The sequence below is a fragment of the Mesoplodon bidens genome (assembly GCF_964165515.1).
Source record: "Mesoplodon bidens genome assembly, chromosome: 20".
In the NCBI taxonomy this organism is placed as follows: domain Eukaryota; kingdom Metazoa; phylum Chordata; class Mammalia; order Artiodactyla; family Ziphiidae; genus Mesoplodon; species Mesoplodon bidens.
This window is the reverse complement of record NC_138181.1, coordinates 21,962,511-21,987,154: the sequence shown is the minus strand read 5'-3', so window position 1 is coordinate 21,987,154 and position 24,644 is coordinate 21,962,511. Positions and strand designations below refer to the sequence as shown.

Below are 24,644 nucleotides of genomic sequence, written 5' to 3'. Positions count from 1 at the left end.
AAATTTTGGAGATTAATCCTTTGTCAGTTGCTTCATTTGCAAATATTTTCTCCCATTCTGAGGGTTGTCTTTTGGTCTTCTTTATGGTTTCCTTTGCTGTGCAAAAGCTTTGAAGTTTCATTAGGTCCCATTTGTTTATCTTTGTTTTTATTTCCATTTCTCTAGGAGGTGGGTCCAAAAGGATCTTGCTGTGATTTATGTCATAGAGTGTTCTACCTATGTTTTCCTCTAAGAGTTTGATAGTTTCTGGCCTTACATTTAAGTCTTTAATCCATTTTGAGCTTATTTTTGTGTATGGTGCTAGGGAATGATCTAATCTCAAACTTTTACATGTCCCTGTCCAGTTTTCCCAGCACCACTTATTGAAGAGGCTGTCCTTTCTCCACTGTACATTCCTGCCTCCTTTATCAAAGATAAGTTGGCCATATGTGCGTGGGTTTATCTCTGGGCTTTCTATCCTGATCCACTGATCTATCTTTCTGTTTTTATGCCAGTACCAGACTGTCTTAATTACTGTAGCTTTGTAGTATAGTCTGAAGTCAGGGAGCCTGATTCCTCCAGCTCCGTTTTTCGTTCTCAAGATTGCTTTAGCTATTCGGGGCCTTTTGTTTTTCCAAACAAATTTTGAAATTTTTTGTTCTAGTTCTGTGAAAAATGCCATTGGTAGTTTGATAGGGATTGCATTGAATCTGTAGATTGCTTTCGGTAGTAGAGTCATTTTCACAATATTGATTCTTCCAATCCAGGAGCATGGTATATCTCTCCATCTATTTGTATCATCTTTAATTTCTTTCATCAGTGTCTTATAGTTTTCTGCATACAGGTCTTTTGTCTCCTTAGGTAGGTTTATTCCTAGATATTTTATTCTTTTTGTTGCGATGGTAAATGGGAGTGTTTTCTTGATTTCATTTTCAGATTTTTCATCATTAGTGTATAGGAATGCCAGAGATTTCTGTACATTAATTTTATATCCTGCTACTTTACCAAATTCATTGATTAGCTCTAGTAGTTTTTCGGTAGCATCTTTAGGATTCTCTATGTATAGTATCATGTCATCTGCAAACAGTGACAGCTTTACTTCTTCTTTTCCAATTTGGATTCCTTTTATTTCCTTTTCTTCTCTGATTGCTGTGGCTAAAACTTCCAAAACTATGTTGAATAAGAGTGGTGAGAGTGGGCAGCCTTGTCTTGTTCCTGATCTTAGTGGAAATGGTTTCAGTTTTTCACCATTGAGGACAATGTTGGCTGTGGGTTTGTCATATATGGCCTTTATTATGTTGAGGAAAGATCCCTCTATACCTACTTTCTGCAGGGTTTTTATCATAAATGGGTGTTGAATTTTGTCGAAAGCTTTCTCTGCATCTATTGAGATGATCATATGGTTTTTCTCCTTCAACTTGTTAATATGGTGTATTACATTGATTGATTTGCGTATATTGAAGAATCCTTGCATTCCTGGGATAAACCCCACTTGATCATGGTGTATGATCCTTTTAATGTGCTCTTGGATTCTGTTTGCTAGTATTTTGTTGAGGATTTTTGCATCTATGTTCATCAGTGATATTGGCCTGTAGTTTTCTTTCTTTGTGACATCCTTGCCTGGTTTTGGTATCAAGGTGATGTCGGCCTCGTAGAATGAGTTTGGGAGTGTTCCTCCCTCTGCTATATTTTGGAAGAGTTTGAGAAGGATAGGTGTTAGCTCTTCTCTAAATGTTTGATAGAATTCACCTGTGAAGCCATCTGGTCCTGGGCTTTTGTTTGATGGAAGATTTTTAATCACAGTTTCAATTTCAGTGCTTGTGATTGGTCTATTCATATTTTCTATTTCTTCCTGAGTCAGTCTTGGCAGGTTGTGCATTTCTAAGAATGTGTCCATTTCTTCCAGGTTGTCCATTTTATTGGAATAGAGTTGCTTATAGTAATCTCTCATAATCTTTTGTATTTCTGCAGTGTCAGTTGTTACTTCTCCTTTTTCATTTCTAATTCTATTGATTTGAGTCTTCTCCCTTTTTTTCTTGATGAGTCTGGCTAATGGTTTGTCAATTTTGTTTATCTTCTCAAAGAACCAGCTTTTAGTTTGGTTGATCTTTGCTATCGTTTCCTTCATTTCTTTTTCATTTATTTCTGATCTGATCTTTATGATTTCTTTCCTTCTGCTAGCTTTGGGGTATTTTTGTTCTTCTTTCTCTAATTGCTTTAGGTGCAGGGTCAGGTTGTTTACTCGAAATGCTTCCTGTTTCTTAAGGTGGGATTGTATTGCTATAAACTTCCCCCTTAGAACTGCTTTTGCTGCATCCCATAGGTTTTGGGTCGTCGTGTCTCCATTGTCATTTGTTTCTAGGTATTTTTTAATTTCCTCTTTGATTTCTTCAGTGATCACTTCGTTATTGAGTAGTGTATTGTTTAGCCTCCATGTGTTTGTATTTTTTACACATCTTTTCCTGTAATTGATGTCTAGTCTCATAGCATTGTGGTCGGAGAAGATACTTGATACAATTTCAATTTTCTTAAAATTACCGAGGCTTGATTTGTGACCCAAGATATGATCTATCCTGGAGAATGTTCCATGAGCACTTGAGAAAAATGTGTATTCTGTTGTTTTTGGATGGAATGTCCTATAAATATCAACTAAGTCCATCTCGTTTAATGTATCATTTAAAGCTTGTGTTTCCTTATTTATTTTCATTTTGGATGATCTGTCCATTGGTGAAAGTGGGGTGTTAAAGTCCCCTACTATGAGTGTGTTACTGTCGATTTCCCCTTTTATGGCTGTTAGTATTTGCCTTATGTATTGAGGTGCTCCTATGTTGGGTGCATAAATATTTACAATTGTTATATCTTCTTCTTGGATCGATCCCTTTATCGTTATGTAGTGTCCTTCCTTGTCTCTTCTAATAGTCTTTATTTTAAAGTCTATTTTGTCTGATATAAGAATTGCTACTCCAGCTTTCTTTTGATTTCCATTTGCATGGAATATCTTTTTCCATCCCTTTACTTTCAATCTGTATGTGTCTCTAGGTCTGAAGTGGGTCTCTTGTAGACAGCATATATATGGGTCTTGTTTTTGTATCCATTCAGCCACTCTGTGTCTTTTGGTGGGAGCATTTAGTCCATTTACATTTAAGGTAATTATTGATATGTATGTTCCTATTCCCATTTCCTTAATTGCTTTGGGTTCGTTATTGTAGGTATATTCCTTCTGTTGTGTTTCTTGCCTAGAGAAGTTCCTTTAGCATTTGTTGTAAAGCTGGTTTGGTGGTGCTGAACTCTCTCAGCTTTTGCTTGTCTGTAAAGGTTTTAATTTCTCCATCAAATCTGAATGAGATCCTTGCTGGGTAGAGTAATCTAGGTTGCAGGTTTCTCTCCTTCATCACTTTAATTATGTCCTGCCACTCCCTTCTGGCTTGTAGGGTTTCTGCTGAGAGATCAGCTGTTAACCTTATGGGGATTCCCTTGTGTGTTATTTGTTGTTTTTGCCTTGCTGCTTTTAATATGATTTCTTTGTGTTTAATTTTTGACAGTTTGATTAATATGTGTCTTGGTGTATTTCTCCTTGGATTTATTCTGTATGGGACTCTCTGTGCCTCCTGGACTTGATTAACTATTTCCTTTCCCAAATTAGGGAAGTTTTCAACTATAATCTCTTCAAATATTTTCTCAGTCCCTTTCTTTTTCTCTTCTTCTTCTGGAACCCCTATAATTCGAATGTTGGTGCGTTTAATGTTGTCCCAGAGATCTCTGAGACTCTCCTCTGTTCTTTTCATTCTTTTTTCTTTATTTTGCTCTGCATCAGTTATTTCCACTATTTTATCTTCCACCTCACTTATCCGTTCTTCTGCCTCAGTTATTCTGCTATTGATCCCATCTAGAGTATTTTTCATTTCATTTATTGTGTTTTTAATCGATGCTTGATTCATCTTTAGTTCTTCTAGGTCCTTGTTAACTGTTTCTTGCATGTTGTCTATTCTATTTCCAAGATTATGGATCATGGAAATAGAATCTTGGATCAGCTTTACTATCATTATTCTGAATTCTTTTTCAGGTAGACTGCCTATTACCTCTTCATTTGTTAGGTCTGGTAGGTGTTTATCTTGCTCCTTCACCTGCTGTGTGTTTTTCTGCCTTCTCATTTTGCTTATGTTACTGTGTTTGGGGTCTCCTTTTTGCCGGCTGCAGATTCGTAGTTCCCGTTGTTTTTGGTGTCTGACCCCAGTGGCTAAGGTTGTTTCAGTAGGTTGGGTAGGCTTCCTGGTGGGGGGGACTAATTCCTGTGCTCTGGTGGTTGAGGCTCGATCTTGTCTTTCTGGTGGACAGGTCCACGTCTGGTGGTGTGTTTTGGGGTGCCTATGGCCTTATTATGTTTTTAGGTAGCCTCTCTGCTAATGGGTGGGGTTGTGTTCCTGCCTTGCTAGTTGCTTGGCATAGGGTGACCTGCACTGTAGCTTGCTGGTCGTTGACTGAAGCTGGGTGCTGGTGTTGGGATGGAGATCTCTGGGAGATTTTCGCTGCTTGATATTATGTGGAGCTGGGAGGTCTGTTGTGGACCCGTGTCCTGAAGTTGGCTCTCCCACTTCAGAGGCACAGCACTGGCTCCTGGCTGCAGCACCAAGAGCCTTTCATCCACCCGGCTCAGAGTAACAGGGAGAAAAAGTAGAAAGAAAGAATTAGTAGAAGAAAGAAAGAGAGAGGGAAAGAAAGGAAGAAGGGAAGAAAGGAAGGAAGGAAGGAAGGAAGAAAGAAAGGAGGGAGGGAGGGAGGGAGGAAGGATGGAAAGAAAGGAGGGAGGGAGGGAGAAAGGAAAGGAAGAAAGACAGGAGGGAGGGAGGAAGGAAAGAAAAAGAAAGTGGAAAGAAGAAGGGTGGGAGGGAGGAAAGAAAAAGAAAGAAGGAAAGGAGGAGCGGAGGGAGGGAGGGAGGAAGGGAGAGTAGGAAAAAAAGAAAGAGCAGGTAAAGTAAAATAGAATAAAGTATGAAATATAGTAGCGTTATTAAAATTAGAAAGTAATTATTGAAAAAAAAAAAAAAAAACCGGACCGATAGAACCCTGAGACATATGGTGGAAGCAAAGCTATACAGAGAGAATCTTACACAGAAGATTACACATACACATTCACAAAAAGAGAGCAGGGGGAAAAATCAAAAATCTTGCTCTCCAAGTCCACCTCCTCAATTTGGGATAATTCGTTGTAAAAAGAGGAAAAGGGCGAGAAGTCTGAAATCTTGCTCTCTAAGTCCACCTCCTTAATTTGGAATAATTCGTTGTAAAAAGAGGAAAAGGGGGGAAAGTCTTAAATCTTGTCCTCAAAGTCCACTTCCTCAATTTGGGATGATTCGCTGTCCATTCATGCACTCCACAGACGCAGGGCACATCAAATGGACCGTGGAGCTTTAATCCGCTGCCTCCGAGGCTGCACAGAATTTCCCTGCCTCTGCTCTCACAGCTCCCGGGTCTCAGCCTTGGACCTGGCCCCGCCTCTGCGCGTAGGTCGCCGGAGGGCGTCCGTTCTTCGCTCAGACAGGACGGGTTTAAAGGAGCCGCTGATTCGGGGGCTCTGGCTCACTCAGGCAGAGGGGAGGGAGGGGCGCGCAGTGTGGGGCGGGCCTGCGGCGGCAGAGGCCGGCGTGACGTTGCAGCAGCCCGTGGCGCTCCGTGCGCTTTCCCGGGAAAGCCGTCCCCGGGTCTCGGGGACCCCAGCAGTGGCGGGGTGCACAGGCCCCCCGGAAGGCGGGGCGGACAGTGACCCGCGCTCGCACACAGGCCCCGCGGCGGCGGCGGCGGCGGCGGCGGCGGCGGCCCACGCCCGTCTCCGAGGTCCGTGCCTTACCCGCGGCTCGTGCCTGTCACCGGCGCTTCCCCAAGCAGCCCTCTTAATGCCCTCTCCTCGCGCACCAGGAAACAAAAGGGAAAAAAGTCTCTTGCCTCTTCAGCAGCTCCAGACCCTTTCCCCGGACTCCCTCCGGGCTAGCCGTGGTGCACTAACTCCTTCAGGCTCTCTTCCTGCCGCCAGCCCCAGTCCTCTCCCTGCGCTCCGACTGAAAGCCGATACCCGAGCCTCAGCTCCCAGCCCCGCCCGCCACGGCGGCCGAGCAGACAAGCCTCTCGGGCTGGTGTGTGCCTGAGGGCACCGGTCCTCTGTGCCAGAATCTCTCCGCTTTGCCCTCCGCACCCCTGTTGCTGTGCTCTCCTCCGCTACTCCGAAGCTTTCCCCCTCCGCCACCTGCAGTCTCCGCCCGCGAAGGGGCTTGTAGTGTGTAGAAACCTTCCCCCCTTCACGGCTCCCTCCCACTGGTGCAGGTCCCGTCCCTATCCTATTGTCTCTGTTTATTCTTTTTTTCTTTTGCCCTACCCAGGTATGTGGGGAGCTTCTTGCCTTTTGGGGGGTCTGAGGTCTTCTGTCAGCGTTCAGTAGGTGTTCTGTAGGAGTTGTTCCACGTGTAGATGAATTTCTGATGTATCTGTGGGGAGGAAGGTGATCTCCGCGTCTTACTCTTCCGCCATCTTCCTATATTTACTTTTTCTAAATCTCCCAAACTACTTTTGAGAGCAGTGATAATATATAATCTCGGTTGCAGTGAAATTCTAGAATTATACTTCTGATTGGTTATTCAGTCACATGGGCAGAGAAAATGTGACACTACCTGTAGCCAGTGCCCAAGCCTGTGAGGTAGCTGGAAGAAGGGGAGGCAGAGGAGAGCCCATCCCCTGGATCTGGCTGTTCTGCTGAAAACTGGTGGACATGGGAATGCCCCCCTTCCTGGGGTGGGCTGTGGAGGCCTAGGTATGGACTGGGGAAAGTGTGCATACAGGTGGTGGCTAGGGGGAGCTTGACACCTGTGTGAGTCAACTAGTGTCAATAAATGGTTCTATTTGTCGTCAAACCTTTGCCATCTCTCTATCACCAAATCTGCATGTATATTTCCAAAATGTATATTGTTCCCCCAAGTTCCACACAAATTTAATAAAATAGGTTTCAGAGTTCAAGGTGAAGTATAGGAAAGGAAAGGTATACAAGGACTGTGAAAGTCTGTCATAATTTCCCGGATCCCTTGTGTACTGTAAAGTGTACATTATTGCAGTTCATATCAATCTCATTATGCTGCAAATAGAAACAGAAAAGTAAAACTTACTCACTAATAGAAACAGAAAGGAGAAAAGTGGTTGCCAGGGGCTGAAGGTAGGGGAAATACAGAGAGGCTGGTAAACGTGTTAGAAACTTTCAGCTATAAGATGAATAAGGTCTGAGGAGCTCACATAAAACAGTGGCTATTAGTTGATAACATTGTATTGTATTGTATAGTTGAAATTTCCTAAGAGAATAGATCTTAAATATTATCACACAAAAAAGATAGGTATGTGAAGTGACGGATATGTTAATTAACTAGATGGGAGGAAATCCTTTCACAAAGTACACATATATCAAATCGCTAGGATGAACACTCTAAATATCTTACAATTTTACATCAATTATAAATCAATAAAGCTGAAATTTAAAAAATCACACTCTTTCACTCTTTTCCACATTTTTTCAGTGACTATTCATTATTTTAATGAGTCAGGCATGGTTTGTCCCTGGAAATAAATAAGTGAACAGAATATGTTCAATCAGTAAAACATGGCCTATTGGCTAGAAAGGACACAAAATTTTACCCAATTCATGACATTCAGATAAAAACATGTATATATTTCATTATTGTGAGCAGATTAGAATGTTGAATGTTGAATGTCATTCCAATATATCATTAAGAATGTTTTATTTCTTTCTTGTTTGAAAGTACATGAAATAGTTGTAAAGTTAATTTGGTAATATCAAAGATAAGATCAGGTAAAAATTGAAATATCTAAGATGTTTATATATGATAGCAGAAAAATAGTGGTAAGTTGTTTTTTGTATATTTATCTATTTTTATTGAGTGGTTACTGAGTCCATGTAGCACAATAGGCATATGTATTCAGTTAATGACTATTTCACAAATGCACTTAGCATGGTTTATAGGCTTTTAGTATTAATTTAGTAATCCAGTCCTCATTTAAATATCTGTTTTGGCAGTTAGAAATCTTAATCTATAAATAAATGCACCATTTAGATTTGAAACTTTATTTTTTGAAGCATTACTTAAAGATTTTTAATACAGTAAATCTAAAGTATGTTAAACCTTATTGGTTTCATAGCGTGCTTTCTCGGCGATGACTCTACAAGAACGCTCTGGTGGGTCATCTAACGAGCGTGAATCATTCATCATTTTCCACCTTTCGCATCCCTCCTTACATTAAGAAGGTTGCAACACTCTTTTATTTGTGTCACTAAACTCAGATTTAGGGAACGATGGATTACTTGCTGAGCAGCCACCGCACTCTTGGTGTATGCATCCACCCAGGTGGTGTTTAGAGTACGAAACTTCTTCCACTGACGTTGGATTCTGTCCAAGGTCATTGCACTGATCTGCGGCCTATTGCTCTCTGATCTGTTATGTAAAAAAGATTGTAAAGAACAGGTGCGTGAGAGCATGCCTATGGCTTTAAGCAAGTGCCTTCAGGTCACTGTTTTCAGAAGACTGCTTCCCGGAACCCATCTCAGGGACATAAAATAAGTTCTTAGAATTTAATTCAATCTCAATTTGGCCATTTTTCTTAGGTATAGGTGAATAATAAATGTTCCATTCCTAAGAATTACCTTAGCCACCTTACAGTTAACTCTTACCCCTACTATATATTCCCTCATTCCACTCCCCTACAAGGCTCCCCTTGTTAGGCAGTACCTGGGTCTTCCCTTTTCTTGCTCTGATTACAAATTTCAGTTTTCTTTTCCTTTTAGAAGGCTCAGCTCAGGATAGACTTGCTTCATGGAGTAGCAGTAGACAAATTTAACCTCTAACCATTTTTTTCTCATCCTGTTTTTCACTTTACATTTGTCTATATATTTTCAATACGTGCTTAAAACAAACCCTAGGCAGATTTTCATCACTCTCATTTTACAGGGAAGGTACATAGAGCACAAATATCGTGTCCAAGTTCACACATGGAGAGGAGGGCGGTAAAAACTGCTTTCCAAACATTAGTCACTTTCTACAAACTTTATGATTTCCCCCATATTTATACAACACATATACCTCTATGTAAATAAAGCTATTTTTGGAAATTTTAGACCAGTACGGTAAACTGGAAACCTGTCTTGCCAAAAGACAGCATACTAAAAGATAACTGGAAAGATACAGCCAGTTTCACCTGCTGTAAGGTAACAGGAAAGATAAATGCAACAAAAACAAAACAAATTTATTATATCCTAACTAGAGACATACTGTTTGATTGAAAACTTCCCCAACAGCTCTTCTTCTGAGGGGAAGGGCTAGAAATTAGTAATTTGCTTACTAGCATAAGAACGACTTGCCACATGATGTGCTAAGAAAGCTTGGAAGCAAATGTAAAAGAGAATAGATTTCTCTTTAGGTGAATCAAAGATGTTTAATGTCATGCTTATTTACTGTCTGAAGTGATTACACTTTTCACAATTTTCTTACCCCCAGTAGTACAGAATCTCACAGTGGAGGAAGCACAGATTACATTCATTTGCCTATTTGTTTATGGATACTAGAGATGGTCTGGTGTATATGTAAATGTATTTTAAATGCTTTGCATGGAGTAGGTGTTCAGTAAATATTTGTTGGGTGAGTAGTGTGACATAATTTAAGAAACCAAAACATCAACAATAACTCCCATATCAATCTCTACACCTGAATCCAAAAATCAATTTCCTACTGGTTTGTGGGATTTTAAGTATGTTAATTTCAGGGTCTGTAGATTATTAGGTACTAAAATGAGACTTGCAATAGTCAACTTCTGTAGAGTGGTGTTGATGAATACATGAGATAACCTAGGTCAAGGGCTGGCTGAGTACTTAGGCCATAGGCAGCGTGGGGTCCGGCTGTGGTGGTTAGGATTAAATGAGTAACACTTGGTGGACATTACTATCTAGCATGTGACAATCTCAATGAGATCATTTTCCTGTTACTATTATTATTGTTAGTTCCCTTTCTTTCCCTCAAATGAAGGATCATTCAGTGTTAAAATGTGGTTCTTTTTTCACTGAAAAGGATTCTTTTTCATTTCTTAATAGAAAGTAATTTGGGTGGGTATTATTTAAAGTAAACTAACTCATTTTGCTTTATTTTCAGATTACATGGAAACATTTAGCTTTCTAGTTTAGGAATATGACCAAACACAAGCTGGGCATAAACACATGTGATAGGGAGCGCTGAAGTACTGTTAAAATGCAAAATTCTGCACATGGCACTAGACCATGCATTATTGTAATTTCACCTTAATACTGTATCATGAAAATAATGTAGTGAATGAATACTTTGTAATTCATCATTAAATCCATACAGTGATTCAAATGAATTAAAATATGTGGATTTTAGCTCTTTTAAATTAGATTTTTTAAGTGTTTTAAACCAGTGATTTTTATTATTGTTTCTTTTCCTATTCATTCCAACCTACCTTTTCTAAAGTATACTATGTACTATAAGTAAATAATATAAATGTATTATAAATATAAATGTATTTATATATAAATATAAATTATACATACATGTATACACACACACACATATATATATACACACACACAAATATCTCAAGGTTCACCTTGGCTACTGATATTTTCAATTATTCTTAGAACTAGCAATTGACATGCTTTTAAACATTTCTTTTATATTCTTCTAGTCGAACTTTCTGTGCAGTTTCTTGCCTGTAAGATGGGTACTTTTAAACTAGCTAAATGCAATTTACAAAGGTCACCAATTTATAATATGGACATGGCCTTTTCAGACCATCAGGTAGAAGCCTAAATTAAGTATTGTGGCCTGGAATACAGCTCTCCAGATCTTTGGAGAGAATAAAATTATTAAACATACATAATTTTGTATAATGCAATAAGAAAACAAGTGGGAGAATATGGAGTCTGGCCTCTATGTAAGCTTTTCAGAAAGCTTTGTTTACCACACAGAGAAAGCACAGGGCAGGTCATACGGGAGCACAACAACCAGCTGTGTGCAGCCAGCTGGTTTCCTGCCCCGTGGACCAGTGTTCATAGTGTAAGGGAGTAAAAAATAATTTTCTGTCTACACTTCTTAGTTCTTGGCTGAGGCTCTAGTAATAAAGGACAGATTAACAAGAGAGAACCAAACAGATTATTAACATGTATCCCTCGTGTATACCTGAGAGATAGCAGAGAAAAATAAGTAACCCAAAGAAGTGGCTTAGAATTTAGGCTTAAATGCCATCTTAATAGGGAAAGGGGAGGGGAAAGTAGGCCTCTTAGGGGAGAGTAAAGATTTTTAGGGAAGGTGAATGGGCCCTTAGAAGAATAGATGGGAGGTGTGATAGTTTGGACAAAGTGTGTCTGGGTGTGGTGTCACCTTCTAGTCTCCTCTCCCATGGCAAGACTTAACCTTCCCTGGTTGATGAAACTCCTGGGTGGGGGGGGGACCTGTGACAACTGAATTTTTGTTTGTCATCTTCACTGCTGCGTCTGTAGCTTCTAGAAAGATGCCTTGTGAGTAGAAAGTGCTAAACTGACTTTTATTTAATATACGAATAAACATCATGGTATTTATGCTTTGGGAATATGTGTTGAGACTAAGCAATAGAGGCAAGAAATAAGTCAGAAGTCAGAAAACTTTAAAATAATCTTGCTATGGTAAATCCTAAAACAGAATGCTGACAATAAGGACTGATACAAACAGATATATGTGGAAAATATGAAAAATAAAGAAAGATGGAGCTATATGCTCCCCACCTCCCAAAAAAGAGACATAGGATCTTAGCATCAATAAAATTCTTTGTTTTTTAAGTACAGTGACTTAAAATATTGTGCTATTATCAATAGAATCAGAGACACTGGGATGAATAAATAGCTCAATTGTATATACTTAATTGGATTCAGAAGCTTCCGAATTTAGAGTGCTGGAGATTCAGAACTGGGGATTATATTTGAAGTTCAAATTAGAGATATGTTTTTAAGTATCATTGTCTCAAGAGGACCCCACTACCATCCCTGAGATATCATCTGATCCATTAAGGACATGAAAAAGCTACAGCTTTCCAATTCACAAATGGAAAAAATATGTCCACAATTGTATATTATTTTGAATCTCATATAATGCCATTCACTCTCACCATGTTCCCTAAATATGTTTCCAATTGCCTGAAGTCTATGCTTTCTAAATATATTCATCCATCCATAGAGTCAACAAATATTTGTTGAGTTATTTAATGAAGGCCATGGATGTAATAGTAATATACTAAATGGCATCTTTATGATTCCTACAGTGCCCCCTTTTCTGAGTTAATATAAAAATCAATTTGATTTCAGCTGAATCAACAATAAAGGTACCAGTAGAATGCCTAGCATGGAGCAGGTATTCAGTAAAAGTGGGTATTAATCTCAATTTATCATTGATAGCATATCTAGCTCTGTGTTTGGTGCTAGGGTGACTATAAAAGAATTCTAAGCAAAGGCATTTATTGTGAGTGTAAAGCAGGAAAAATAATTTCCCTTCTACCCTTATGCATTCTTGGCTGAGAATCTTACAATAAAAAACAGATTAACAGGAGAAAAAACAAACAGAATTTTATTAAAATGTATCCCTCCTGCATGCCCAGGGGAAAATGAGTAATTCAAAGAAGTGGTTTAGAATTCAGGCTTAAATACCACCTTAATAGGGAAAGAAGAAGGAAATGTAAGTCTCTTAGGGGAGAGTAAATGACATTTAGGAAAGATGAATGAGCCCTTAGAAGAATAGATGGGAGGTGTGAATAGTTTGTGACAAAGTGGGTCTGGGTGTAGTGTCATTTCCAGTCTCCGGTGACACGAGTCAATTTGCCCTGGTTGATGCAACTCCTGGGGAGGGGATTTATGACAATAGAGTTCCTTTTGCTAAATCCATCTATAGGCAGAGAAGGGGAGTTCAGAGAAATCCTCTCCCTGTGTTTGCTGTTTTTTCAAGTGCCAGTAGCTCAAAAGAATCAATGTGCCAAAGTGGCATACTTTGGGGTGGCCTATTCTGCTACCCTTCCTCAGCTAAGACAAGAAACAACAATAAAACAATAAAACTGAAAAGAAAAGGAATACAACACATACATCATCACCAAAGCTCCTCAGCTGAGAAGAATAACCAGTTAATCTTATTTAGTTTTCTAATACCAGCACTGAAAAGAGCCTGATTTGTGGTGTATAAACTAAAATCAGAGCGCCATCAGTCCATTTCTCTTTCCAGTTTTCACCTCTGGTGGACAGACAGGTTATACTCACCATCTAGGTGTACCTGACCAAGGTTAGTATGGGTAATGATGGACGAAGCATTCACCTCTTCTCCTAGCCCGTGCTCTCCCGAATGGCCCCTACTAAGATTCCACAGAGGGAGAGTCGGAGGATCAGGGCCAACCCTCAGGCGGCATCTCTCCAGCACTGATGGAGATGTCTGTCCACACAGGTCCCACTTCATGATGACTATTCAGGCTTCTTTCTACACCCTTCCTTCATGGCATCAGTTGCTGAACTAGTCTGCATTTCCTCTCTGCCACTAACAAAAATGGACCCTATCTTTTCCCCCAACTTTAGAACAAAAATTCAGGAGATTTGAAATCTAATTATTGGCCCAGTGGCTTTGTCTTCATCCAGGTAGTGAACATTTAGTTATGCTGGGGATAAAAACTTTGTTTTGATGAGATCATGTGTATCTTTACAAAGTCATCTTTGTTTAATTCATTTAAAGCAGTACATTCTAAATTAAAACATATTCTCCATGCATCTCCTCTTTTCCTCATCTCCAAAACTGAGCTTAACCTCAAGCAGAGCACATTTCTTAAGAGCTCATTACACATTAGAGAATTTTACCAAAAAACAGAACAAAACAAAAAAACCCCCAAATTTGACTATACTATAAATAATTTAAGTTAATGTAGTAAAATGTAACTAAGTTTGTGAAAGTGGGAAAAAAGTGGCTTTCAATAGAATAAGTATTTTGAAATTTGTTTGCAAGATTTTTCACAACCAGTGGTGCTTTCCAATTAATCTTCAAGGCTGTGGAAGCCATACTCTATCTTTCTTGTTCTCTTGAAGTTTTTCTGCTTGCTGTTAGAAAAAAAGCCAAAAAGCCTTACTCTTTCTCCTATTCTCTTTCTTACTATTGTCCTTTAAACATGTTTTCCTGTTGATCCTTATTGCTTTAAATATTATGGGCTTTCTGGTTGCCCAGTTAAGCTCTCCAGCCATGTTTCTGGCAAATTTGTGTTTCCTTAAAGATTTTTCCCTTTCCTCCTGCTGTGCATGTGTAGCAGCACTTTCCTACGGGCTTCTCATGCTTGCAGTCTTAGTGTGAATGATGCTCACAACCACCTATGTTGTTTTTTGTTTTTTTAAATTAATTAATTAGTTAATTAATCCTTGGCTGCATTGGGTCTTCGTTGCTGCGCCAGGGCTTTCTCTAGTTGCGGTGAGCAGGGGCTACTCTTCGTTGCGGCGCACGGGCTTCTCATTGTGGTGGCTTCTCTTATAGAGCACGAGCTCTAGGCAGATGGGCTTCAGTAGTTGTGGCACGCGGGCTCAGTAGTTGTGGCTCATGGGCTCTAAAGCACAGGCTCAGTAGTTGCGGTGCACAGGCTTAGTTGCTCTGCGGCATGTGGGACATTCCCGGAACAGGGATAGAACCCGTGTCCCCTGCATTGGCAGGTGGATTCTTAACCACTGAGCCACCAGGGAAGTCCCATACCTATGTTGTCTCATCTCTTGGTGATGATACAACTCTGAGTGGGCAAAAGATTTCCCAGCCTCCTTCAAAATCACTTTAATGGCTAAGTTTTTCTGTTAATAACACATGAGGGGGTCTGAGAATTGAGTGACTTTATTGTTAGGAACCTAAATCTAAGTCTGTGACTGAATAAATGCCAAAAACTGTGATGGAGTTTTCATCCAATTAAATACTGGAAAAGTATTTTCTATGTAAAAGTGCTTCATTTTAGAGTACATGAAGTATGCAAAATAAGCTCAGAATGATAACTGGGTCATTCTCTGTAAATGTCCACATTTTTCTAAAATTTTTATTCATTTGGGAATGTGTTGCCCTTTTAATGTCTATTCAGGTTTCTTTTTTACTGTCAGCCTTGGCTAGAGTCCTCTTCTATTTCATCTCAAGAGGTAGCTCCATTTGACTGAGATATCTTTCATCATTCTTGAAATTCAGTTGCTAGGCTGCTACTTTTCCAGGCTGTAAAATCTGTCTACAGCATTTTCCATAAACCAACTGGGAAAAAATTTCATTGCAAATGGACATTTTTCTTAAATAGAAATTTTTAACTGCCGTCTTCTTGGAATGTGCCTTTGAGAATTAAGTATCCCAGATAGGGAGAAGTTTCAATTGCCATGGTAAGTGGACTTTATTGTTTTCAGTCTCTCTCAACATTAGTAGCTGTTTAGAGACTCATTTTCTGGGAACAGAAAACAAAATGCCTTTCTGCTGTGTAAAGTTAATGCCATATAATTTGGACACTTCAAGCATCTGGTTTTTAAAATGATATTTCCAGCATGTCTTTTAAAATGAATTCCAATATAAATACTTATACGGCACTGAAGGAGGGGACCACTAGCTAAAAGGTGGAAGATCAGTTTTTTAAATGAGTATTTTTACTGTTCAAAAGGAAAGGGGAACTTTAGCATTCTACTTTTCTCCTCCCACGTTGCGCTTATATAAGTCAGTGGAATGTTCGTTTGAGAGCAGAGGGCATTGGGGCAGAGGAAGGCTAAGTGGCTTGCCCTAGGATGTACAGAATAGAATGGCCAGACTGGGGTTACAGCTTGGCACATAAATCTGAGACTGCACTTAGCTTGCTGTGCCCATTCCTTGTCTGAACAAATAACAGACAATTGTAGTGTTAAATCTAACATGATCAACACTTAATGAGCAGTGACACCAACATGATTTACCACTTCTCCTGGAATCTAAGCTATTCCCAGTGAGGAAGTTAAGGGGGTTTGGAACTGAGTTTCAATTTTTATGGTCACAAAGCTGTTGCATATTGCTACTTGAATGTGCCAAGTGCTAGCTCTGTAATCAGAAATTAAAAGCAATTTCCCAAATGATCTAGCTTACTTTCCAGGAGACACATGCTTCTCTTTTATATTCATATTTCCCATAACAGGGAACACAGGGAATAGGTCTGAGCAAAACTGAGATTCTTAATTTATATTTTAATTTTAAGGAATGAAATAGTGAGTTAAATAATCTGCTATTTCCTTCCAGTCTGTGTGCTTACATCTCTGTGTTATAGCCAGTATTGATGTGAGTAGTATTATAATAGTGTTAAATGTGGTATTTTAAAACAATTACATCAGTTATATGACTTGAAATATAAAATTGGGTTCTCTTTACACCTTTATCATCAGATTGACAATTTAGTGGTAAAATCTGGACTGGAGAAAACAGGTTCTTAATACCTGGGCTTGAACTAACTTTCTAATGTCTTCATGCTTTTGGGCAAAGTCCGAGAGTCCTTTTTCTATTCTTGGTAAAACTCAGATTTAAAGAAGTGATGACTTACAATTCACTTCCGTACTTCTCAGTTCTCACTGCCATATTTAAGTTGTTTAAACCCCCTCCCTCTTAGGATCATAAGGATACAAACGTGAGCAGGTCACTTGATCATCCTTTCAGACAATATTTCTTCCTTACAAAACATAAAACAGAGCATTCCATTAATAGCTTTTATTTTTACCCTTAATTTAGCCATGGCAATGTAAAACAATTATCTCGGACATTGTAATCTCTTTTAACCTCTTCTTTTCTTCTTCTAGTCTCACGAATATTAAGACATGTCGAATTTTCTTTAGCCTTTCCTGTCTATCTAGAGAGATGCCACGTCTAATTATATTCACAAATGCCCTCCTTTCTCTACTCCCAATTTTAGAAAATAAATAATAAAACCTTACTTAAAGAGAGGAAAGACTGTGGGGATGGAAAGGAGAAGATGGTACTTGTACCCATGAGCATTCTAGGTCTTATACGGTGAAATCCAAATGGAGCAAGTTCGTAGTGATGGAGCCTCTGATTAAGTGGGCTGTGGAGCAGCCGAGTCTCAGTGTCACACGTCCCAGAGCCAGGCGCCTGCAAACTCTAACCACGGTGCAGCTACCTTCAGTTCTGCATATGCTGATGTGAGTCAGAATACTAGTGCATGACTAAGACCAAGAACTCTTCTCATTGGATTATGATCATTATAACCTGTCTACTTTATTCCCACCTTGTAAAGCCCAGCTGCCTGGCTGATCTTCTGTCATTGTCACTAGTTCTTGGCCACCACACCTCTGAGAATGCATAACTCATCTCTGTATCCCAGATTTCACCTCGACTATTGGTCCCATATTAAGTAACCTCATTGCTTTTCCATTTTCTCTCTCATATCCTTCAGATAAATCACACTGGTCCCTGAGTTAATACTCCAACATCTGACTTCATATTCTCATCTGAAATCTCATTCCTTTGCTCTTCTCTACCCCTTAAAAAATGTCTATACTCTCTCCACTTTCTCAGTTTTCATTTTCTATTTAGCCCACTCTAATTCGGCCTTCAGATACATCTTCAAAGATCTCCTTTAACTTTCTTCATAGAAGATTTCCATCATTTTAATTTCATCTTAGGTGTCACTTCCTTTGTGAGGCACTCTCTTTCTACCACTTTCAAAGTAGTTTCCCACGCCCCCATTATATCACCATGCCTGTTATCTTCATAGCATCTATCACTATTTAATATTTTATTGCTTATATCATGAATCCATTATATTGTATTTATCATCTTCAGAACATATTACTATTTGATATGTTATTTTCTATATACACATAAATTTATACGTTATTGGTTTATTGTGTTTTCCATAACTATGTGAAATTCATGAGTGCAGCGAACTTGAACTCTACCTGCACATAGTTGTCACTAAAAACATATTTTATCGAATGAAGACTAGAGTCTCAAATACTGTGCCTTGCTCTGAGTATTTATACAAAATACCTAAATAATGATGCCAGGTAGATTGGAATATTTTTAACATTACCTTGGCTTTAGTATTTTGTACAGTTGTCCCCTTCTGTGAGGCATGGGAGTAGTAGCCAATTGACTCTGATGCTTTAGTTAATTTTTCTTCCATTCCATCCAGCTCGGTAGACTTTACCAGAATTCTCCAGAGCTAGATTATTAGTGATGAATTATGTTTAGGTCATTAGTGGTTAATGAATGATTAATTCATTTTCTTCTAGTATTTACACACTAGGTTATTAAATTTACTGAACAAAATAACCCTTTCTGAAAACCAGATTTTCCATACCTTTGGAGAAAAATGTTGAAAAGTTCACAAGGTCTAGAAAGTGCAAAGTCCAGAATTAAATCAACCCTTCCCTGAATTACAAGAGGATACAAGTAAATGCATTTATCTTAATGTGAATGCTGATAAACATCTGGATCCAATAAGGCTGAAGACTTCCTCAACCTTAGCTAAGAAAAACTGTGTTTTAGAAGTTATTTGATTCTAACGAATGCTTTTAAACATAAAATCTCGTATGAAATAGAACTGCAAAACTAAGATGAAGGAAGTCCTAATTATTTTAAGTAATAACCAATAATAGGGGTAGTCACAACCTTGAAAACCAAAAGAATTGCAAAGCAATAATTTTGAGAATGTTGAATTTTTATTTCAGAAGGCAGTAGAGAGGACTAACCAGAGAGACATCTCAGCACAGTGATATATTCTCTCAGGAAATCTTGGCCATTTCTCTTTCAGGAAGTTTACTTAGCTCTTCTGAGAAAATAAGTATATCTGCAAGTGTACGTTTGTTACATTCCTTTAGAATGACAATAAACACTTAAATAATTTTCTATTTTATTTATGGAATTCTCATAATGCCAAGGGAACCAAGATATTTCAGAATATGTTTAATACTTGAAAATGGGTCAGCATTTAACATTTCAGGCGAAGGTTGTAAAAGTTTCAAATATAGGGTAGTTTGCTTAATCTCTTAAGAGTTGTATGTTGTCGTTCTTCTTCTCTAGTACTATGAGAGCACTGTAACCACTGTGAAAGCTTTTGTGATCTTGAAAAACACTCAGGTCTGTGAGACTTAAGAAATAAGGAAATTAAAAAAAAAAACCTCTATAATCTTGTTGTCTTTTTGCAGCTTGGATATTCTGAAGTATTTTGTGATGAACAAAATATATAAAGTAATAATGTTTAACTCATCTTTATTTAAGAAAATATCATTGAATTTCTTGAGGTGGTAAAATAGTTTTAATTAAATAACAGATTTTTTGTTTTCTTGACAAATTTTTCTCTTGGCTTTTTGTTATGCTATTTGCTTTTTCAAATTGTTAGAGGCATTTGATATATTTACTGAATTTCTGATGCCTTACCAAAAAAAATCAATTCTGTTGTTGAAAGACCATTTTCTTTGTAATGTGTGTTTGTTTTATTTCAGATACTAAGTTCTCATTTCTTTTCTAAGGCATGTTAATCTCACCTTCATGTCTAAACAGAATTTGTAGAAATAGAATATTCTAAAAAGGAAGTTTGCTTTAATATGAGATTAAAGACAATGCATGGTCTGAATAGTCACAGCATTTTACTTGTGACTTCAGAGACCAGCTATCCCAGGGAAGGTCTCTTCCTTGTCAGCTGGACATAATCAGGTTTCTGGGCTCTTTTGCTCCACTCTCACATCCATACTCTTCCTCTTTTCAAGAACATGGCTCTTCCTTTTTCTTCCCTTTAATTGTGGTGGTCCTTAGAGTTCCCTTTATCATCTTCCTATAATGTATTTTCCACTTTGTAATAATAACCATTATCAGAACTATAAAATCTCCACCAGAATCTTCAGGCAAAGTAAATTCCTGTGGTATTCTGTCACCTGTTGTATAACTTTACGTTTTGTAGCAGTTAGTAAGTTACACATCTCCACTCCAAATTGGAAGTAAGGTCTAAAGCTTTTTGGCTACTTTCAAGAAAATATTAAATATTAATTTAAATAATAACAATGACAATAAAGAAAAAGGTACTTTTTTATATTATGAAAGAATTTGTTCTTAGTCATCTAATAGTATTAGCTCTTCTAATACATTTTAAATTATAATTAACATATGAAACTATTTTTATTATATTACATATAATATGTCACTCATAAAAAATTGGAGAGATAGGGCTTCCCTGGTAGCGCAGTGGTTGAGAGTCCACCTGCCGATGCAGGGGACACGGGTTCGTGCCCCAGTCCGGGAAGATCCCACATGCCGCAGAGCGGCTGGGCCCGTGAGCCATGGCCGCTGGGCCTGTATGTCCTGAGCCTGTGCTCCACAACGGGAGAGGCCACAACGGTGGGAGGCCCGTGTACCGCAAAAAAAAAAAAAAAAAAAAAAAAAAATTGGAGAGATAATATTTAACAGTGCATTAATACAATTTGAAGTGATAGCTCTAAAATAAAAAGAAAAACGGGAGAAAGCCAAATAACTTGGATATTTTGCATTTCTCAATATATAGTTCAACATTTTATTTAGTGTAGGATTAAGTCAATTAACACCATAAATTAATAACCTTACATTATATATTTTGTACTACTTAACAGGTAATTTAAATTCTTTGTTAATGTTGTTTTTATTGTTGCATAATTTATTCAGCATGATTTCTGTTGGTGTATTAATTGTTAATTGCATGCACAAGAAATCTGAGAAGAACCTAAAAAGAAAAAAAATGAACAATTATTGTTCTATAGAAAATCATATTTTATAAAATTTAAAGTTTCCATCCTTCAGGTAATGAATATATTATTCTGAAAATTGTATACCCAGTACATATGCCTTGACATTTCTTATCCATATTTTTAGGTTTAATCAGATAGTAAATAATGCATTTGCTCTTTGAAAGAACTAATTTAGAACCTAAATTTATATACTACCATAGAATACCATCTCCCCTTTTCCAAGACTGACTTCTGCTGATATCATTGTATTATGTTACAGGATAGTAAATATGCGGTTTGTTCTTTCAGAGATCAATCTTATACTGATAACTCATTGAAATACAACTAAAATAAATAACAACATTCTAAATAAATGTTTTAATTAAATAGTTACATCTATATAATTCTAAATAAAAGTAATTTTCTTTCCATAGGTTTGTGCAAACACACTGACATTTTATTAAAACATATATACTGAGCTCCTTATATCCTGCATTTTTAAAGCCACAAAAATATCTGTGGTACAGTTGGCCTCTGTCTACTCCGAAGAACAGATGAAGTTCATTCCAAGAGTAGCATAGCTGTGCATACAGTTACTGGGTTTTAGACAAATGGAAGTATTGCTGAGAATCTTCACAGACTCCTGAGAGCAAAGGTCGATGTTAGGATTGGACAAACCCCGCTGAAAATGATACACATCTTAGAGATGTAACAGGTAGTTAAATAGCTTTGAAAAGCAAAACTAGTGATAAGGATTTAAGGGGTTTTATAACATTTCAATTAATTTTAATTAAATAAATTAACTTTAATTACTCATCAATAATTGTGTGAGCACTCACCATTATTCTTAGATATCTTGTGCCTTTTGATTTAAAAAAAATCTTTGGTTTTATTTTTGAATACTTCTTTTCTTTCTTTTTTTTTTTTTTTTCCAGATGACACGAGAACAGTACATACTAGCAACACAACAAAATAACCTGCCAAGGGCTGAGAATGCACAACTTTACCCAGTGGGAATTTATGGATGGCGAAAGAGGTGCTTATACTTCTTTGTCCTTCTGCTGTTGGTTACCATGATAGTTAACTTAGCCATGACAATTTGGATATTGAAAGTGATGAACTTCACTGTGGTAAGTACCACCATGATTTTATATCTGTTGCCTTTGGTTCAAAGAAGATATAGCTTTATTATTTTTTTAATTAACAGTTATTCATCTTAATCTTTACATGTTTGTCTTGAAATTTCAAAGACTGTCATATATTATTTTATGACTGCATTCAATAGGTAATCATGATACATATATTTTACTACCTGCCATTTGGGTGTGGAGAATTTAGATCATGAGACAGCACAGCACATTGATTTATTAGGAAGTTAGAAAACTTTTAATCAATAAGCATGAAGCATTGTTTGCTAAACCTGGGAATCTGAAAGATGAGTCTGCTTTTAGAAATGATAGTTCATGTTAAAATTAATATATGAAACCACAAGTTCCTTTGAAATACTTTATACAGAGTGTTTACCTCTCTACATTTGCTTTCTGTGTAATACACTGCATGATCAAATCTAAACCCTGGAATTTTCCTGGGCTGCATGGAACAATGTCTATAATTGTCATCACATGGTGATCTCATTCTATCAGAGAGCATGGCCATGGTAAATAAAAGATAAACCAGAAATTAAATCTCTATTTTACAAAAATCAGTAATTAGCAAAATCATTGTATAATCCATAGATGAATTTTGCTTCCGTTTTTTGACCATGTACAATAAACCTATGAGGATGTCTTATCTGGGAAAAATTAGCTGCTTCAGCAAAGTCTAGTTTAGCCATTTTATATTTACTGGCTAAATTCTTAAATTTCTCTACTCTGTCTTTAAACCATTCTGCCTTTGCTTAGAAACCTCAGATAGCTTCATATCCAAGCAGGTATCTTTCTTTGCTGACCAAATGGCTATTATTCTTTAGAACTCTGCATCCTCCGGGGTGAGTATAAAGCTGGCTATTTAATTTCACTGATCTTCTGATGTGGGGCTGCCTTTAAACAAAACAAAACAAAACTCTGCTGTGTATTGATTTAGCAAAGGTAGTTTCTTTCTGACTTCACTAATACCGAATTCTAACTAGAAAGTGAGCCCAGCATCTGTCCACAGTGTAGGGCACTGCGGCTGTGTGCAGTAGGAGCCTGGGGGGCAGGTGGCCTAACCTTCCAAAGAGGAAAAACTATAACTGTGCAAATCATGATAAAACAGCATATGCTCATGGAGAAAAATGAGCTGAGCAAGGGTTCCATTTTTTCCAATACAGTGCAAATTCTGAAGGGTATTCATCAAAAAAAGAAATGAAAGACAAAGAGAAGATGGGCAGGACTCAGTGTGCTCCGGGTTTAGAGAAAATAACTGCTTCCTAGACATGGATATATGTTCAGGGTCATTGATCAAGGCATGTGAGCCTGTGGGTGGCTAGAGGTGGAGCTGGGGGCTACTAGGCAAATGATAGCTTTATGAGACTCTGCTAACACATATGAACCATTCCTTTGTCCCAGGAGCTGGCTCATTCCCATACCCACCACCCCCCAGAAAAAACAGTCTTGAGAGTATCTGACACAAATGTCATTAATTCTACCTGTAGTCTTTTTTTCTTCTGAGCTCCGCTTCTGTGTTCACTTACTCGTGCCTTCTTCATTTGTGATTTGTGTGTCACACAGTAGGGACAATATGTGTACCCCTGCAGATTTTTTTATGCTCTCTTAACTATCAGCCAAACTAGCAGTTGCTGACAGCAAGTTCTTCAACATCATTTTTCTAAAAAAATTTTCTTCTCTTAAAGAGAAGAAGAGTAGATTTTTCTCCAAGTCTTACAATTTCAAGCATTCTTTTTCCTCTATCAAGAGACATCTTTTAAAAGCTCATGAAAAATAGGATCAACTCTCTCACCTTAGGGAGCCTTGATCCTATCCAGTGACCAGGCCACGGGAATTTTCAGATTAAATGCATGTATGTTTCTGAAGTATGCTTAAATTAATTAAGAAAATAGACTTAAATGCGTAATTTCATGGCTGCATGCATCAACCTCCCAATACCTTGCCCCATGCTGAGGCCAAAGCTGGATAAGCCATTCAGGGAAAATAATTGAACTGTCATCTTTGTCCTCCGGATCCACACAGGCCTCTGGGTCTCTGTTACCTATGGAGCTATCTAATTTGAACCTCAGCTGGCCAAAATGTAAATGTCAACATATTCCTTGGGATAATGAAAAGGAATTTATTTCTGTAGGAATCTTGATATTTATTTACTTCTCTTATTTTAGGCTTATCTTTCTTTTTTTGTTTTTTAAATCACAATTTTATTTTTTTATAATCAAAATAGAGAACTATCCTTCCTTTAGCTATGTGAGCTATTTATGTGTACCTGAAATAAATGGAAAGATAAAGTTGTAATTTTTGTATCAAGATAATTTTTATAAGGTAACATACTCTTTATATCCATGCAGTGATTCATAATTGTTCAGAAAAATTCCAAATTACTTAAGTAATTGCAGATTTTAGCAGTCCTAAATACTACACATCAGATTAAGCTGCACGTACTTGCAAAGTGAAATCATTTGTAATCCTCTTGCATTAGCGCAGTAAAAAAAATCAATTTTAGTTTTCACTAGTACGTTAGGATTGTATCTATCTCTAGAATGAATACCAAAAACCACTTGCCATACTATAGTGAGAAGTAGTAAATGGTGTGTAAATTGTTTAGGGAGTGTTATTGATCTGCACAAAATGTATTTCACTTTCATTACAACTGTTGCCATTCAATACATGGAAATATGTGGCTGTTAACATCTCTTATTTGGGCAAACTTGACACGTTATTGCTCTCAAAATATT

General features: G+C 37.7%; 1 protein-coding gene across 3 annotated transcripts in view; it reads left to right on the top strand.

Annotated features, from left to right (window-relative positions):
• The window catches only part of SGCZ (sarcoglycan zeta), an 883,936-nt gene that overhangs the window by 546,419 nt on the left and 312,873 nt on the right, over positions 1–24,644 (top strand). For all 3 annotated transcript variants that reach the window (XM_081221232.1, XM_081221233.1, XM_081221231.1), the window contains exon 2: positions 21,700–21,894. In XM_081221232.1, coding sequence (XP_081077358.1) covers positions 21,700–21,894 — 195 coding nt within the window. The remainder of the gene's footprint in view (positions 1–21,699; positions 21,895–24,644) is intronic.